Here is an 18,899-nt window from a genome sequence, read left to right on the forward strand (position 1 = left end):
ACTTCTGCAAAGAACTTTGGGAAACCACAGGCAGCCCATCTTAGTGTATATCTCTAGCCAAAAAAATTTTTCGGTCGTTTTAATTCAATTTTGATTTGATTCTTTTATGGAGCCTGTCTGAAGAAATACGTTACATTGCTTTATTACACGACTCGGACAGTCAGAGAGCCAATAATTAAAATCAACCAATCAAAATGCTCTATTGCCGGTCAAGATTCTCTCAGTATTGGAACGGGCACTGTCCCGAATGGTTCCGAATGATAACGCACTTGTGTCCCTTTGCACTTCAGTCGTATAATAAATCTCTCATTAACCAAGCTTGCTTGGGACCGTACTTGAAGAATATCGGCCCTCGGTCTTTTTTGTACAGACCTCGTGCGCTCGGTCCGTACTGTCAAGACCTCGGGCCGATATTCTCCCAGTACGGCCCTAGCACTTGGTTAATAAGATATATATGAATATCAATCGAAGGAATATTACTGTGTACAATATTTCCAAGTTAACATAACAGACCTCTTAGGACGTCTTTCGTGTAATTGTGCCAGGTTACTCAGTCCTGCAACTATCGGGCCTGAATGCGGGATTGAATGGTTGAATGCGGGATTGAATGGTTGAATGCGGGATTGAATGGTTGAATGCGGGATTGAATGGTTGAATGCGGGATTGAATAGTTGAAAAGGGGTTGAATGGTTGAATGCGGGATTGAATGGTTGAATTGGGGTTGAATAGTTGAATAGATGAATAGATTTTTGAATAGTTGAATGGGGGTGTTGAATGATTGAATTGGGGTTGAATTGAACGGTTGATTTGCAGTTGAATAGTTGAATGAAAGAACTATTGAATATTGCTACAAACGGCCTGCCATAGAGGGGTCAATTCCTTTATTGGAGAGGTTTAGATCCACATTTGTTTCTGAATACGTGTGACCGCAAACCGCAAGGAGTCACGAGGCCAGAATCCAGCGGTTATGCTCGAACTTCGGATTGGGCAAGACAGTTTCAGGTAGGTCAACTCCCTTTGCTCTTTTCTTCTTCCTGTTCGAAAGTTCTCACGCACGTCCTGGAAATGTGTGTTACATGAAGTGTTTTCTGTTTAACCAATCCATTTGGGATGTTAGAAAACCAAACTTTTAGCCTCATTTTGTGTTTGAAGTAAAGGACCTCCTCCATCCTTTGTGGAATGGCAGTGCAGATGTGGATTTTTCTCAGGTGAAAGCCAACGTCATTCTAAAAACCTGAAAGTCTCAAAACTTCTAACTTCTAACCTCAAACTGCTAACCACGGTTTGACGTTTGCGGTTTACACACCAAACGTGGACCTAAGATCCCTTAATGTTATCTTAAATAAACTTAAAATTCTGAATTATAACCTATTTGTGAACAGATTTCTTTGCGAGAGAACAAAAAATTGGTTAGAGTTTTCCCTGCTTTAAACATTTGGCTACGTGACGCACTTGGTAATTGCATTCAACTATTAGCATTGGTTAACTGAAATTTTGGCCGGGGTATACTGGGTATAATTGCCAGGAGATCCAGTTCACGAGCTTCAATGAGTTCCATTGAGGATCAGATTCTTTGTCTGTAAGTTAGGCGTTTCCGACGACCAAATTTTTTATCAAAATGTACATTATTTAAACAGGTATGATTGTTAAGAAATTGTTGCATGTCTGACAACACCAATGATGACCGTATTCCACTGGCAAATTTGAGATCAATCTGTTCCACGTAATCTTGCAGGAAGCCGAAAATTTGAAATCGAACGTATAGCAACGAAGTCAGAGAAAAGTCTTGCTCTCAGTTCACAGCAGTCACACATCCTAGACCATACTGAAAATTGAGAGGAAAAAAGGGCGGTAAAATAATGTTACAAATTACTTTCCCCTTCCATTCAATTGTGCTCAGATTGTATAACTTAAAAAACATCAAAAAGTACTTTATTGAAATAATATCAAACACCGAAATTTATGAATGGCTTTCTGTTTCAATCTTGGTCCAATATCTTATAGTCTCTTTTTTTAACTGATGAGATAAATGATAAGTTATCATGGTGGAATCGCTGCACAAGGTTTTTATAGAGCAAGAGATCATATAAACTCTTGTATAAAGCCCGACCTTGAAACCCAGCCTAGAAAAAGTAAAGTTAAATTTGTTCTCGATGTCGAGAAGAAAAAATTTATACTATCGATTTTATGTGAATAACTGAGACTCAAGAAGGATGGATGCATTAAGGTATTCTGTTATAACGTAACTTCCATCCCCAATCATGGCAGCAAAGCCCAAACTACGTCAAGAACTGACAAAGCAACACTAACCCTTCGTACATAGGATTGATGCTTTCAGCCTCCTCTACACTCTGTATAACATTATCCATGCTGGAACGAGAGAGAATAATTTAAGAAATATATTAAGTTCATGTTACGCTTAAAACTCGCCAGAAGAACTGAACAGCTATGATCACTGCTTAAAGTATTTACCTTTCATACAGAATGTTCTCATTTTCGTCTTGTCCTGTTTCGATACTGAAAATAAAACGAAAATTTAAAACTTTAGTATCGCTTTATTTTGTCACTAGCAGATCACAGTGTAAGTGTTTAGTGATACCCTTGCTTGACTATCAGTGTACTACAATTTAGATGGAGCATTAAAATCTAAGTCGCATTTAGCAGCGCGCATTTACAAAAATAGATCCTTTTTTCTCACTTTTTCCTTGGAATTTAGAGAGTTGACTTTTGTGGAGGGAATAAAAGCGGTAAACCTGGAGGAAAGCCGTGAATTAAGGGCGAGATGCAAAGAAAACGTTACCCACTTGTAATGCTCTGCCCAGGAATGGAACTCATGCCACGATTATGATGGCCGAGCGCTCCTATTACATTCCTCTTCCCCCATTTGGGCTTCATCTTTTGTTAAAGAAAAAAGGCACGGCAAAAAAGTGTTTTTTATATTAGGTGATTATCATCGATTTAACAGTTCAAGTTTTACGTATGTTGGATGTCCCCTTCATCCTTCAAGATTACTTTGGAGGATTACATGGAGGTTCTGTCACATTTACGAGTGCCTGTGGCAAGATTCACCTCGAGCCTATTTTATGCAATGGCCTAGCCTCTTTGTTCAAACCACACTAAGACGTCGATCATCTTTGACAAATGAAACTGTACTGATACATGGCAAAAATAATCTATTTCTTCCAATAACACTATCTAAGATGTTACCAAAGATCTTTAGCAAATGTTTTGTGATCAAGGACAGTTTCACTGCTTATCTGACCTGCTGCAATAGAGTGGATTTTCACTCTCTTTGATCTCGTCATCATCCTCAAACTGGTCATAGGAATCCATGAAAGCCCTGTTTTGAATGAGTAAATAAGAACAACCTCACCATTTGAAGGACTCGCTATATATTCTCGAGTTAGCTTTTCGCATCTTAAATTATTTTTGCATTCGAATGATAGTCGTACCTGCTATCGTATAAAATGTTAAATTGTTCTTTCTTCGTCAGCGTTACTGTAGAATAGCGTTCTCCTCCGCCTTCATTTTCTCCACTGAAACGAACATCAGCAAATATGAAATACAGGTCTACACATTGTTTCTTTTATGTTTTGTCCATTCCTTATCTGGTATGTATGATCCCCGCTAGCTTTAGAAGGAATACTCTTTAAACAGGCTACACAGGTACCATAATGTGGCACGCCGAAAAAATGGTTGTGGTCACCTATCGCGGTTAATGCATTTGTACAATGAAGTATCATCGTTTGACTACTTCAGCGTGAAACATTGCATTCTCAAGGGAATCGTTCATTTATTAGGATACTCGTCTAGCAAAAGATGCCATCACTTTAACTGAACTGCCGATAATTCCTTACACTGTCTGTACCTTCTACACTAACTGCTATCAACAACTGCAATAGAATGGTGGACTGCAATTTGAAAGATACACAAACTGTAAACGTCAATTCTGCGCTGACCTGTTGCTGTACATGTTTGTATCGTCTTCAGCCATCTTCTCGCCTGCTATGAAGCTGACAGTAAATGTGTTTCGAGCTTTTTCTGCTCTTTTGAACCGCCTGGAATTCGATGAAAGGGATAAATACTTAGTATTAACAATTTTATACAACCACTCGTGAACATTTTAGTGTACATTTGGCTCTGATTTATGTTTTCGAACTGATACGCTGTAAAAACTGGTGTTCGATATCCCACTGTGGCCCCAGATATTTCAATGAATTCCACACTTATTTCTCTGTTTATTGAAAGGTGGGAAATCAGTGATGATATTACAACTAGGTATGTAAAAATTTTGCTGAAACATTCGTGAATCCCAGATGATTATGCCTAAACTCCCATCGTTACGCTCAACTCCTTTTGTTGAAATGGAAAGTCGTGGTGACTTATGATAAGCTATCGCCTTAGGTGCGATCAGTTATCGACTAATTTGGGATCACTTATCGATTATCCATACCTTTTTCTACAGAGACAAACAATTGCTACTGTTGCGATCACAGCTAAAACAACCAAAGAAGCTATCAAAGCAGTAATGATGAAAATATTCCCTCGCGATGCTCTTGAGGAGGTATCCGGTCCCCCCTTACTCCTTGGTTCGGTTGGTGGAAAGAGTTCTCCAGTCGTTACCCCTGAGGTTGAACTACTTTGGACGGTTTTACGCGGCCTTGTTCTAGGTGGCATCTCAGATGTGATTAGCATTGTTGTCGCGGGTACGTTTGTGAATGGAGGAGTAAATGTACCGTTTGGATTCATAGTAAATGAGGAGGCTTTTTGCGAAGTTGGATGGCCATTCGAGTGTGTCGTTGTTCGTTCTGTAGAAGATTCCTTTACTGGTCTAGTTGTTGTACCAGTTGTAATATTGCTGCTGCTGCTGCTGCTGCTGCTGCCAAGGCTAGTAGTTGGTGCCGTATTGCCAGCAGTGGTAGATTTATCATTTCCATTTGTTGTGCCTCTGGAAGTTGCTCCAGTAATCGGAACCGTGGGCGGATCGACAGAAGTGTAGTCCGTTGGTGTCGTCTTCTGCTTGGTATCCGTTGTGCTCCTCAAACTTGTTGGTGCTTTGTTAAGAAAAAACGACAAACAGCATTAACGAAAGTTTACGTGTCTGTGATTGATGGCCTTAATCAATTGTTATGTCCCTAAGTAGGCAGTTCCAAAACAACACAGGCTGAAGGTCCTTATCAAATAAATACACGATCGAATCTTAATTCTGTAAAGAAAAAACTAATTCACGTGCCCAGACAATTATCGTAACATCGACCATTGGGAGAGAGCCCTGCTGACAGCTATTATAATAAAAATCAAGCCACAAATCTTACCTGTAAGCTGGACAGCACTATATTCAGCCTTGAATCCCACATCTTGAATAGTACCATCTGAGCTAAATGTAACTGTTACGTTGTTGGTTTTTGATCGGATATCACTAGGTGGATACGCCACACCCATGCAGTATTTCCCTGTAAGTTCGGACGTTCCATTTGGAAAGTTGTCGTGTACCTCCACAAAGTCACAATCACAGCTTTGATAGAGACACATGTCACTCGTTTCCAGACGAAAGTCGACAAATGTCAATGAAATGATGTAGTTCCACGGGACAGTAATATGCCACTCACATAAGGCCTTTTCCTTATATGGAGATGGATAGTTCGGACTGGAGAAGGAACCATTCAATGCTTTCAAGGTCCATCTACACGCTGCAAAGAAAATACGTTGAAATCAACTGAGCCAACCTATGAGACGGTCTTTGACCCACAGCCACTCACACCAGACACATTAATTCCGTTTTTCACAAATAAAACGTCCAGGTTTATCAATGCTACTTCCCCGTTTGAAATGTTAGACCAAGTTTTCTTGGAAGTTTCACTGCATAGTTATGGGCTCATGAGAAGAGGGACCGATGCCCCTATGCGAGGTCCTTTTCATTCCGAGTTACGATGCCGTAGATGCTACTGTACAACGCCGATACAATGATCGTTATTGTAGGTCAATTTATTTGCATTTGATAATTTATATACAGTCTGTGTTGGTTGCCTTTAGTGAAAATAACCCAAAAACCACTGCTTACCTTGGTAGTAGCAGTAATAAATGTAAGGATCTCCACCATCTGAGCCAAAAGGATACGGATAGACCGCTTGGTTATGATTGCGATCATTCTCTGTATCATACAGTATATACTCCAACGTATGTGTTGTTTTGAGAACTTCTTGGCAGTTCTTACTGTTAAAAGCTATCAGATAGAAAGGCTTGTCTATAGGCAGCTCGATAGGTTCGCTGTACGATCCAACATCTTGACAACAAAACTTTATTTCAGTATCTGCATTGTATGTTCCAGCAGGGACAGTACCAGTTTTGAAATTCAGATTTATTCCATTTTGCCCGTTTTCATCATCCCACAAAACCCTTCCTTCTTTTAGGGACCCTGGACACGAAGAGCCTTTTTTATAAATACAGTATTGACCGTAAGGCCAGCTTAATCGACTGTTATCAACTGAATCGGTCCTATTTGTCTTAAAGCAGAAGCTTTGAGAAACATCTCCCAAACTCAGTACTGAAGCATTAAGGTGAAAGTTTGGAGAATTCGCGGTAAGGCTTTTGTCATCTTCCAAATCTTGATAGATATATCCGGTTTTCCAAGAGAAACCGTCGGACTTAGGACAACCAGATTTAGCCATAGGTAGACCGTATTTCCCCGACGGCCATTTGACGAAATTGCCAAGGGCTGAAAGAAGGAAGAAGATGTTATAAATTATGTTTTGTGTACGTGCCCAGTGTATAGAAGCCTTACTAGCATCTCTTATAATGTTAATTAAAAAGATATCACTGAAATGTTTTTGTAATGAGCCTCGGGTAATGTGAAGATGAGGTACGGCACTAGATCTTATGCACGATGGCGTCATAACAGACCCATGAATCTTTGCCGCTTTTTTGTTGTCGTCTTTTTTTTTTTTAATGTATGGGTGTTCTATTCATGTCAGTGTCTAGACTTTCTAATTAAATTCACCAGTGTACACCTTGAACGTGAGGCTTTAAATTGAGGGAAACTAGATTTCATGTCACTTCAAAAAAATCAAAAGACATATTTCGCTTTCTGTGCCTGTCTGTAAGTTAGATCTAAGAGTATCTACCATGGTGTGTAGTAGCTAATCATACCTACCTTTGCAAGTGTTACAACTCTTGCGGCAATTGTACAACATATAATTTGGATTCTTTTTGCATTCACCGAGTAATGCCCAATAGGAACAATGTATGTTGCTATCCTGACAACCTAACAACAGAACATGAAACAGTGCTAAAACAAGCTGATCAAAGATCCTCTAGAATCAGATTCTAATAAAAAATCTTAGTTCATCATTAAAAAGAAATGTTGAAGATTTAATTTGCAATCGAGTTTTCAGAAGCGTCTTGTTTTGTATTTGAAACTGAATGTTTTCAATTTTTTGGCGAATATGTCGTAAATAATATTATCATAAATCGATGTAGATGTGAGCAGAAGTCTAATGCCAAAGACCAAAGTTGAATAGTTGAACTAAAAAATTTTATGGTCTACGGTGTATTACACAATGAGAAAACACACAAACAAACAAAAACAACAAAGTTAGAAAAACGAAACAATAAAGTACGTAAATATGGATTATTGGTCCGGTTACACTTTCCCCTTTTTTTTTATATGTAATCCTACATACATAACAAACACACAAATACACGCACACACACACACGCACACACACACACACACGCACACACACGCACGCACACACACACGCACACACACACACACGCACACACACACACGCACACGCACACACGCACACGCACACACACACACACACACACACACGCACAAATTAACAAATGGTAAACACTACAACGTATACTATTGAGTTATGGATACACGCGGGAGGCTGCTAAGCATGGAAGAAGCGAAAGAGTCGCGCGAGACGATAGCCGAGAGCGACTCCAGCTACTTGATTGCTTAGTAAACCTCCCAAGTGCAGCCATAACTCAATAGCGTACAATGTGGCGTTTACCGATTGTTTTATAACATAGCATTGATACACTGTAGCAAAAGAGTTTTTTGTTATTAAACAAATCTTACGTGAACAGAAAAAACAAGCGCGCGCGGAAAACTAGTCTTTGCATTTGCTTACGTCAGCAGCGTACACTCATGGGCAAATGGTAGACACTGAATTGACCAATTAGAGTGCGCGCTTTACTTTGGTTATGTTACAATACACACTAAAAAAACAAATAAGCAAACTGAATACGTTCTATGCTGACACTTGGCCAAAAATATATCCATAGCTTTTTGTTAACATTTTGTATCATCTCTGCCAAAACGAGAAACCAAAACCAGAAAGAGGCAATAAGTAAAGTAATCAATTTTATAACCATCCTTTGTATTTTCGAGGCTTCTAGACATTTCACAATGAAACCTGCATTAAAGGAGACCTCCGCAAGTTTTAAGCTTGCCAGCGTCCGCTAAATAGAGCTTGTCAGGTTTCATAGTTGCGCAACAGTGGTTAATCCTTTTAACTCCTATGAGTGACCAAGACACAATTTCTCCTTACATAATCAATACAATATCAAGCAGGCAAGTGATGAGAATTAAGAAAAATATGAAGTAAACTAGGGAATTATAAGTTGATTCAATGCCAAATTCTCCGAACCAGCATCATAAGAATTGTATGGCAGACTGTAAGGAGAATAGTCCTTTTCACAGTTGTGGGCTTGGTGGCCAAGCCTTTGAACAGGAGTGAGGCTAAGGGTGACCTTGTTATGATAGAGATGTTGCTGCTTTTCAAATGCAAATTTCTTTGTTATCATGCTAACTAGATACAGGTCTCTATCACAACAGGGTCACCCTTAGCCTCACTCCTGTTCAAAGGCTTGGCCACCCAGCCCACAACTGTAAAAAGGACAATTATGAATGAGACCAGAAATGAGATCTTGGGAGTGAAAGGGTCAAATCGCCCGTAATACAGCTAAATACAGGTTTCGTTGAAGAAAATTGCTTTGTTTTATTGTCCTCCTCCGTCCTCGTGATACATGAAGAGGTTTCCTTTGAACACAGGTGTACTCGAAACAGACTGTGCAGTAAATATAGGGAGAGAAATCTGGGACTTGAATTGAGTCACAACATGGGGTTCGTACGGTGCAGGTTTCACTGCATTATGTCTATAGCAAAGCAAGCCTGTCAACTATTTTCTGATTGCAAGAATACTCAGAACTTAGATAAACCGTTTTTTGGTCTTAGCTTTGGTTAACTGGCCACAGTCGAGGAGCAATTTTAGCAATCAAGTTGCGACGCGTTACAGAGGCCGTTTCTGCCAGAGACAGTTAAACGATGTAAATGTAAAAAATAAAGAAAGGCCAAATGTATGCACCGTTCGATAGGATAAGAAATTATTGCCTTTATGAAGCCTCGAAATTTTTAGGTCAATTGATACCTGCGCAGTACTGTTACAATGAAACCTTTAAAAATTGAAGTTTTAAAATTTAACGGATGTTAAGGTGGACTATATCAGGTATTTTGTTCGACGAAGTAGAGATATTACTGTCTTTTTATCCGACGAATGAATCGTGAAAGACATATATCCCATCGCCTGTTATTCTGCTAATGCGTCGTCGTACTGCACAAAATGAAAATTAACAAGCTCAAACTTGTACCTTCTATCCACGTAAAACTTAAGAGGGCAATGCCCAGAACTCTACGCCAGACAGCAACATTCCAAGAACTTCTCTTTGAGTTAGTCATTTTTCAGCGGCATGTAACCTCTGAGGGCACTGATCTAAGATGATTAAGGTGATTCAACAGTGCTAGAAAAGTTAACCGGCCAGCAATACACCTCGTCACGTGAGGTACACAGGTCAAACACTCGTAAACATTTGAAGAATATGTCTATCATCAGTTGGCGATTTTGTTCTTTAATTTGCTTGGTAAAAAAAGAATTAAAGCCTCAGAGAAATGTTTGTTTAGTACTTAGTGACATTAGAGCTGAACTCTGGTAGGGATGTATTAGTGTCGTATTTTTACGCTTTATGAGTTCTTAACGTCCATTCAAGATATGCAAGCTCCTCGCTCATGCACGGTGCATTCAAAGGGGGAGTTGAAAGTAAATAGTCGGCAGTCTAGATGGATTCATTCAACTAAGGAATGTCACGATACTTACTTGATAACAATAGGTAGTCTTGATAAACGCTGAAAAGAATGATGTAACGTACTAAAACGAACCTGGGTGGTACACGATGGGACAGATAAACACGGATTGCAAGAGGTTGTGGGTACAGTTTTGATTATTTAAAAAGCATAAACGCAATACGGTGATATGGCTTAGAAGTATGTAAACGAAATTGATTGATTTTTTTTTTTTTCATTCATTTTTGTAATAATTACAAGTACATGACATTAAACACAGTCATTTTGACACCAAAGACGGAATAATAACTTTTAAAAAAATGCTTAAAATGAAACATCAGATGCTGGCTTCTTTTTTTTCTTTTTAACGAAGAATTAACAATAACAGTTACTGCGTAGCACACCTAGAGTGATCAAAATTCACATACATAAGTCTTTTATTCTTTTCAATGTTCTTCTTCCTCTTCTCCATTATTTTCAAATTTTGTGGAATGACAACGCGTTATTGTCTCACTAAATCCTTCCATGACCATCTGGCATACTGGACGATAGCGAAGTGAGCATTCTAAGTAATCGTCAACCCTTTCTCTCCATGGAATGATCAACGTGTAATATCTCCTTACAATTTTTACAAACTGTCCACCAAATATGTAAGGGGAATTGACAAAATGATTCAGTCTTGATATACCGCCAAATTCTCAGGACTGACCAATAAATAATTGTATAGTCATAAGCTTGGAGAGTTACTTTTCAGATCTTCGTACTGAAAGGACGAATCATCGTTGTCCCTCTTGGTCTAATATCGCATCTTTATACAACGGACATAAATTTTGTGGCCTCGAGCTCCTTTAAGTTCTTAAGGGTAATTTTTCCTGTCTCAAAAGAAAATAACCCTTGACATCTATGTAAATCATTCCTTAAATTTTAAGACCAAGGAAAAAAAACAACCAGCGGGATATAAAGGTTTTGTGCTATGATTGTTTAGATTGACATGTCTCGACAGCCCTAATTGAAAGAATGACTTTAAAGAAAAGTGCGCCGTCATGGAAAATGATAATTATGCACAATCAGAGAATCAAAGATTCAAGTTTATCTATTTAGAAATAAAAGTTTCCATCAGCACGGAATATTAGATAACTCGATCGGCCTAAACATGTAAACGTTCTTGTAATCTGAGAGGATTATCAAGCTTTCCAGCTTTGTCATGTGATATTAGGTATTGTCCTTTATGTCCTCAGCCAACCTTGCTGTTCTCTTCATGCCCGTTTCTATAACAACCTACAAAAAATACCGATATCATTTTTTTTCCTTTTTTCCCGCAGACCACATAACGTAACTCAAAACTTAATTCATGATTTCTTTTTCCCATTTTACTATCTTTTCTGGTCTTTTAAAATTATTCACAACGTAAAAAAGAAATTTCTTTTGCAGCATATCAAAACTTTTATCAAGAGGTTAATTGCGACCCCAAAAAGTGTTCAGCTCCTTCCCAATGTAATTGAGTAGGGAATGCTAAACAAAAAGTAAAATTTTGCATATGTAGAGAGCAAATGGACCAATACTTGTTAAAAGTAACTTTTGGGGTAACTTTTGGATATTTCGCTTTGCGAATACTGATATGCAGTGTGGCGTTATGCCGATCTTACGAAGGAGAAGGGAGAAAATACTTCTTAGTGATACTGAACTGGTGGCAAAAAGAGTACTAAGGTATTTTGTTAGAGTGGCCCTCTGACTGCGGAGGGAAAGTAATACACGATACGCGAATAGCAATCAAGCACAACTTTGCAGACGTGTAAAGCCCACGCGGTTCTGGAAAATTAGATTAATTTGGACGTGCATGTTTATTTAGTGAAGTTTAACGTACTGTTCATAATGCCGACTTTCTGCCCTTTGATCCTTGTGACTTGAATCCTGGTGACTGAAATCAGAGTAAAATTCAAGTAGTGTTAAAGGTAGAGCAAATTGGATTTTTCTACTTATGATTAAGCCCACGTATCAACTCACCCGTCGTATAAACGATTTTCCGCCAGATGAGCTTTCTCTGAATTTACTCTAAAAAAAGGGTTCGAATAATTATTGTAATCAAGCACGCATAGCCCTAGAGTTCTTTAAAATATATTAAGTACGTATTTATCTAATGACCTTATATACAAGCAACTTATCATTTACTTTGAAAGGCCGAGAAATTCTCTCTCAGTACCAATTTGGCTATACAGAAAGGAAGCTCAATTGCTACTTGAGGCTGCACCTTAAATCGCGAATACGCAAAAAATGTGCTAGCTCCAGGTAACAAAGAAGACAAATAACAGAATCTATAACAAAGCGAAGATCAGACATAAATGAAAGTTACCTTTTGTCATTTGTGCGATTATTGCTTTGCTTATCTTCGAAGAAAAGTTCTTCCATTTCGCCGCTGAAGGGAAAAAGAAAAGCTCAGGGGCTTAAAATTGTTAGTTTATCAATTAGTGGAAGAAACGTGTCGACAAGTCGATCGAAAGATCCAGGGACGAGCCCTGGTAAGGAGTTCATGTATGTAGACTGTACTGTGCTCCTATAGGCGAGACTGAAACTTAGCTCTCACCGCGCCTTTCTCCACCCAAGGGTATAGGTGGGTACCATGCAGAAAACGTCTTACGAACTTAACGGGCACAGGCAAGAACCTTTCGATGTACTGGTATCTTGCCAAGAGGGTGAGCAGGACCCTCCGCCACTTTATGCTTCAGACACCGAGAATGTTGGAGACGCTTTCAGGGAAACCTTACAAAATGCAGAAGGTAACCGTCCGATTTCCGATTGACTGATACCTTGTAAAAGGAGAAGAGCAATATTCCCAGTCATTTCAACTTCAGAAACCGGAATTGTTGGGGAAACTGTTCGGTTTTCAGAAAACATGACAAAATATAGTGGTAATCCGCAAAATGAACTGCTGACTGGTAAAAGGGGGAGAGCAATTTACTCAGTTAGTTCGTGCTTCAAAAACTAGAATACGCATCGTCCAGATGAGCCATTGCGCTCGCAAGGTGACTGAACATGGACTTTCACGCAAGCATTTGACTATCTAAGTTCGACAGCAGAAGTGGTAGTCGTTAATAAATCTGGCCCCATCTCATACCTGTCTCCGTACATATTGATGGATGATAGTGGAGCACTGGATATGCTTGATTCTCTTACGTTGCTGTATCTTACTATTTCACGGGAATGGTTACGCCTTTTACGTAAACGATGCCTGTAGAAGAAGAGGCAAGAAACGGATCAGTGAATAAAACCTTTTAATCAGTGAGAGGAAGATTGACATAAAATGAATGACCACTGAACAGCAACAGGAATAATGGCATCCACACCAGCTCTTTCCTCTTTCTCAGGGATAGACGCAGAGAAGTTCTTCATAAAAAGACCGTTCTTCAGGCTGTGAGGGGCGCGCACGCTGGTTTTTGTAACATATATCGCTTAGCCTTGACAACAAAAAGGTCACTTGTACCTGAAGACCCTTCCCCTCCCTACCCCGCCCTTAGCAACACTCTTGATACAATTATCTCTCAATCCTTCTTCCGCCTATAGCAAAATGAAAGAAAGCGATCGTTTTGGGGAACTACGTCTTCTCCGGTTAATTTGGTAGAGTTAGTACCAGAAACGCTCCTAATACCCACTTGGTATCTAATCAAATGATAACGAATGAGCTAATTCACGCACCTTCTTTTGCAAAGCTGGCATACTAGGAGAAAACTGAAAAAGAACAATACAACACAAGAGCCACTCGCAATAATTATGTATTTCAGCGGGACGCCCATGACTTTACGAGAGAGCAACTCTTCATTCCCGTATGATTGAACATCATGGATACTTTGAGTTGACTTCCATTCTGCCTCATTGCTCGCTGGAACTTGAGAAGTGGATATCTGTCTTTCTCTAAGTGTTGCTTGGACGTTTTCAGTGGTTTCATCGCGAGCAGTTTCAGTAACTTCCATTGTTGAAAGTGTAGCGTCTGGTGGGGTAATATTGCTTTTTTTAGCATCCAAAGTTGACTGTTGAATTGTTTTTACACTCGAGGAAGTTGGTTGTGAAGTATTGTACATTGGCGAAGCCGTTTCCGTTGCAGCTGTGGATGTTATTTCTAGATTGAATGAAGCAATGAAAATACAACAGGAGATGATTTTATTGATATGAGGGGTAGGAGGGTAACGAACCCGCCAGGACTCAGAGAAACACCGGGTACTCGAGCGGTAGAAGATAATGAAGACACGCGAGGGGAAAAAGTTCTGAATTAGTAGGTTACTTCAGATTTACACTTCTCTTAAGAACTGTCTTTATTTAGACAGGAAAGTAAGCAACGGTTTCAGTTACAGAGGGTTTCTTTTTTTTTTAAGATTCTTAGGTTTATTTAGAGTGAATCAAAAACATTCAGTAATCGAACATGAATATAAAAGTAGCAGTCATGTTTCACTCCTGCCTGATGATTAGCAACTCCCAGAAAACATTTTTCTTTAAATTTTTTTTATCATTTGGTTGCAATTGCAGCTCGCCTTCAAGGATAATCTGCAGGTCAAATAAGATTTACCTCATTTGGTTGTCTTTCATGATAACGAAGAACCTATCAAAGTGGAGAAATCTTTAGACAAAAGAGCAAAACAATATAACGGCAATTGAGCAAAAAAATATCCTACCGGTAGATTTCTGGACTATCGTGTAGGATGCGTTGAAACCTTTGGCTGTTATAGCGTGATCTGAATGAAACGTAACTATCATTTTATTGGTCGATGACTGTATGATTGGCAGGGATAAAATCGTCGCACAAAATCTTCCAAGCGTTGTTACGTGACCTGTCACTGACTCTTGTTGTATATCAACATAATCGCAGCCGCAGCGGTCGTTTCCGCACGAGGAAGGATCGGATTCGAGTTTGAGGACTCCAAACTGTAGTCTTATCACGTGATCTCTGGGAGCGGTAATGTTCCACTGACAGTCTTGAAAGTTGTGGTAATTGCTTGGAAAATATGGCGAAGAGAATTCTCCGCTCGTCTGATTTAAGTTCCACTTGCATTCTGTAGAGAGTCAAGTCAGTGTAAGAAGTTGAATATCTCGTTAAGTGAATTCATACATAGAAGTATCGAATAAAGAGCACCCTAACCTACCCTTACACCTCTATGCATTCTGCGGGGAGGTGTTAAGTTAGGAAGTTGCATTTATCGTTCGGTGAAATGAAAAACAGAAGTGTCGAATAAAGAGCACCCTAACCTACCCTTACACCTCTATGTATTCTGCGGGGAGGTGTTAAGTTAGGAAGTTGCATTTATCGTTCAGTGAAATGAAAAACAGAAGTATCGAATATATCGCAGTAATACCACCTCTTCCTGCTTTCCTTCATTAAAAACCCAAGGAAAAAACACAAGGCAAGTACGTAAATGGTTTTACCGAGGTATCCTTGTACTTTTCGGCTTTAGACTCAGAGATGTATCTTGAAAATCAAATGCCTGGGCGCGTTTCACCCAGACAATGAGGATTGACCGTTGGGAACGCGTGCCTTCGCGCCACCAAACGGGGAAGGTGGATCAATTCGTATTTGCTCCTTGTAGCATCCTTTGTTGAGATTGACCGTTGCGATATACTACATCAGTGCCCTATTACGTAGGTATTTATGATAGCCTCATTAATTTCTTACCTCTGTAGTAACAGTAGTGAATCGTGGGTTCCTTACGATCAGCTCCATATGGATAAGGGTAAACCCTGGAGTCCATATTGTTGGTATTTTCGGTATCAAAGACCACATATTCAAGCGAATACACAGCACCCTGGACTTCTTGACAAGTTTTGGACCCAAACGCCATTAGATAAAAAGGCTTACTGACTGGCAGTGCTATCCTTTTGATAATAAACCCTGTTGTCTTACAACAGAAATATATCAAAGTGTCCTGGTTGTAGACTCCTGCTGGAAGTTTTCCTCCTTTGTGGTTTCGATTGGATCCGTTTTTTTTGTTGTCGTCATCCCAACGAACGAGGCCTTCGTAAAATCCTTGAGGACAGAAGTCGCCCTCCTTGTAAATGCAGAATTTTCCGTTCGGCCACTTAGGCTTTCCTTTATCGGTTGCTGTGGAGTTTTTGACGCAGAAGCGTCGTGTTATTTCCGGTTTTCCTATATCAGCTTTTAAATGAATCCTCGGAGAACGTGCATTTTTGTTGCTATCGTTTTCTAACTCCTCAGTTCGATGTCCTGTGTACCAGGTGAATCCGCTGCTCTCGGGACATCCCGAGTCTGCCATTGGTAGAGCATATGAACCAGCGGGCCACGAAGAAGAAGCTGAAGTATTGATAAAAGACATGAAAAGGGACATTTTAATGGATCTTCCAAATAATTCCATGCAGCTCTTTCAGTTCTGAGGTTGGTTACAACCAAGCGCGACCTGGGTGCTCGCATTTTCTCGGCCAACTGTGCACATGTATTATTGTCTCGCTGCTGTGCATTTTTCCCCTGATTGGCTGTTTTTATTACCGTCAGCCATTAAAGGGAACATTAGAGACGTTACTGCACCTGCATTACCATCTCCAAGGAACCGGTCGTTATTTTCGCCTTTGGGGTGGAGGGAGGGGGAGATTAGAGGATTTTCTCTATGTCACGAACGATAAAAGGCTCTGCGATATTCTTATTATTGCCCGTCATTGGCATTCTATTTTCTTTTGTTCCCCCTTCATAATCTAATGGCAATGACTGACACCCGCTTCCGTTCCACATGTAAACTATGTGATCTACCCCCCCAAAAAACAAAAAACAAAAACAAAAACAAAAACAAAACAAAAAAAACGACTTGTCCCTAAGGGAGAGAATTCAGATCTCGCGATGCTTCTCCAGCCAGGAAAGACAGGAAGTGACGATAGGGGAGGAGAAAATACAAGGTTATTTTTATGATACGCTATTCGCAAATTGTGAACATCGTACCTTTGTTCTCAATTCCAATGCAGAATAAAGGAAATTTTTGCGACATCCAAATTGAAGCCACAAAGGTATCACGATTCGTCTAAAATCAATTCATCCGCCTGAAAAGAGCGTTCTTACAACTTTGGACCCATAGGACTAAATTTAGATAGGTGTACCGGATATAGCTCTTATTTATAACATAAATAAGAGCCTTGTCGACGATTGACATGTCAGAAACTAATTAGTTTTAAAATGGCCTTGGTGTCATATTGTTCATTTACTGAAAGTGGTAAGAACTGAGTTATCCTCAACACGAGCCCTGTAACATATGAAACTTCAAACATTTCGTGCTGAATGGGCGTCTTCAACTTAAATTATAACCGAACGTGTCGAATCCATTGGTTTTTTTCATGATTCTACGGTAAATTGCCCTAATACGTGAGTGGTTAGCGGAAACTATTGACTTGCGGTTGGCCCATATTCCGGCCCCTCTGTCAACCTCGTGTCAGGTTTAAGGTTTGCTATGGCTTTCAGCCAGTTTTCTTTCAAAGCCACAGATCTGTTATTGTTCTATAAATTCTACTAATGCACAGAAAAATGACGAGCCAACCGTCTCGCAAATTTCACTGTCGCTGTTTACGTTAAAATAAAAAATATATATATTTTTTTGGATGTGAAGACATACATGCTGTGAAAGCTTGTAAAAGTACAATGATGTCTTGCTGGTTAAAAGTATTTTAACTTTAAGAGGTCCTTTTGGTTTCCTTTATGGAATTTATAATTCCCACACATCTAGCAAGTAAAATCTTAGCAGAATTGATACTTTTTATTAGACTTGTTTATCTTTCTTATCTAAATCATTGCGCCAATTTGAACCGCGGCAATCGGGTCAATTTAACGTCACCACAGAAACAATAATCGCAGCTTCAAGATTGGGATAAAAAAAGCTAAGCTCCAGTCTTGGCTTTCAAACGTGTCTTTCATCGCTGATAAACCTTTTTAAAATATATTTCCTCTCAAACTGTCTAAAGTCGATGGGACAGCTCACAATGGAAGAACTAATTTTGAGGTAAGTTATATGTCAGCATGAGATATCGTCATCGTACTTCAACAAAACGTGCAGTCAGTTGATACCAAATGTACTACTAAGTAAATCCTACTTACCTGTAACGTGAACGAAACACCAGGCTACATCGAAAGACATCGCAAATAAGACCAAGCTACAAAAGATTGCCATCTAAGGAGATTATTCACAGTTTTTTCGAGAAGATAAAAACAACCTCGTTTGACACGGTTACTGTGATGGATGTTTATCTTTATACTGTCTAAATGTGATAGGGCATAGTCTATCGATCGTGTGATTGGTCGAAAAGACACAAAGTGTCCTTCAGTCAAGGAAAACAAAGTGTTCATCTTATCAGTTTATTTACACTGATGACTGTGATGATTTCAGTAAATCTGCCTTGATGCCGACGATATTCCGCTTGCTTCAAATTATTAAGTGACACAGACAGTTCTCCTGTCCAATAAACGGAAAGAAAGTGCCACTCGACTGACTAGTCTGTTCCTCTATAGGTGCATTAACTCAAGGACATGACAGATTTTCCTTGATAAACGTCTAAATGCCAGATTTTTAACAGACAAACAAATAATCATTTAGATTATCCTACGTGAGGGAAGATGATTAGGCCAAGGAAAATTCTGCAGAGGCACATGATGTTTTCCTTGACAAGTATCGTCAGCAGTATAAAAGTGAGTTTGCCTGCCAAGGAAAACACGCCAGTTTGCATTTTAAAAACGTACTAATAAAGGTCATGGTGCTTTAAATACCGCCGGATGACGACTAATCGATCAGAATGC

General features: G+C 39.4%; 1 protein-coding gene across 1 annotated transcript; it reads right to left on the minus strand.

Annotated features, from left to right (window-relative positions):
• Nucleotides 1-842: 842 nt before the first annotated feature.
• On the minus strand, nt 843-18,508 carry LOC111333559 (uncharacterized). The gene is made up of 19 exons (XM_088736942.1): nt 18,204-18,508; nt 15,789-16,424; nt 14,794-15,171; nt 13,823-14,243; nt 13,245-13,358; nt 12,483-12,545; nt 12,137-12,184; nt 11,997-12,050; nt 9,664-9,752; nt 7,151-7,261; nt 6,062-6,715; nt 5,316-5,690; nt 4,454-5,054; nt 3,960-4,058; nt 3,453-3,536; nt 3,263-3,340; nt 2,473-2,517; nt 2,311-2,370; nt 843-1,825 (listed from the first exon to the last, which is right to left on the minus strand). Exons 1-19 carry the CDS (start codon nt 18,274-18,276, stop codon nt 1,816-1,818), a joined length of 3,993 nt encoding a protein of 1,330 aa, XP_088593068.1. The 5' UTR covers nt 18,277-18,508; the 3' UTR covers nt 843-1,815.
• Between the last annotated feature and the right edge of the window lie 391 nt (nt 18,509-18,899).

This window comes from Stylophora pistillata, chromosome 10, assembly GCF_964205215.1.
Source record: "Stylophora pistillata chromosome 10, jaStyPist1.2, whole genome shotgun sequence".
Classification (NCBI taxonomy): domain Eukaryota; kingdom Metazoa; phylum Cnidaria; class Anthozoa; order Scleractinia; family Pocilloporidae; genus Stylophora; species Stylophora pistillata.

Coding starts and splice junctions, on each gene's coding strand:
- LOC111333559 (XM_088736942.1), bottom strand. CDS start 18,276: ATGGCAATCTTTTGTAGCTTGGTCTTATTTGCGATGTCTTTCGATGTA. Junction 5,055..5,315: donor TAGTGCTGTCCAGCTTACAG/GTAAGATTTGTG, acceptor TTCTTAACAAAG/CACCAACAAGTTTGAGGAGC. Junction 2,518..3,262: donor AATCCACTCTATTGCAGCAG/GTCAGATAAGCA, acceptor TTTTATTTTCAG/TATCGAAACAGGACAAGACG.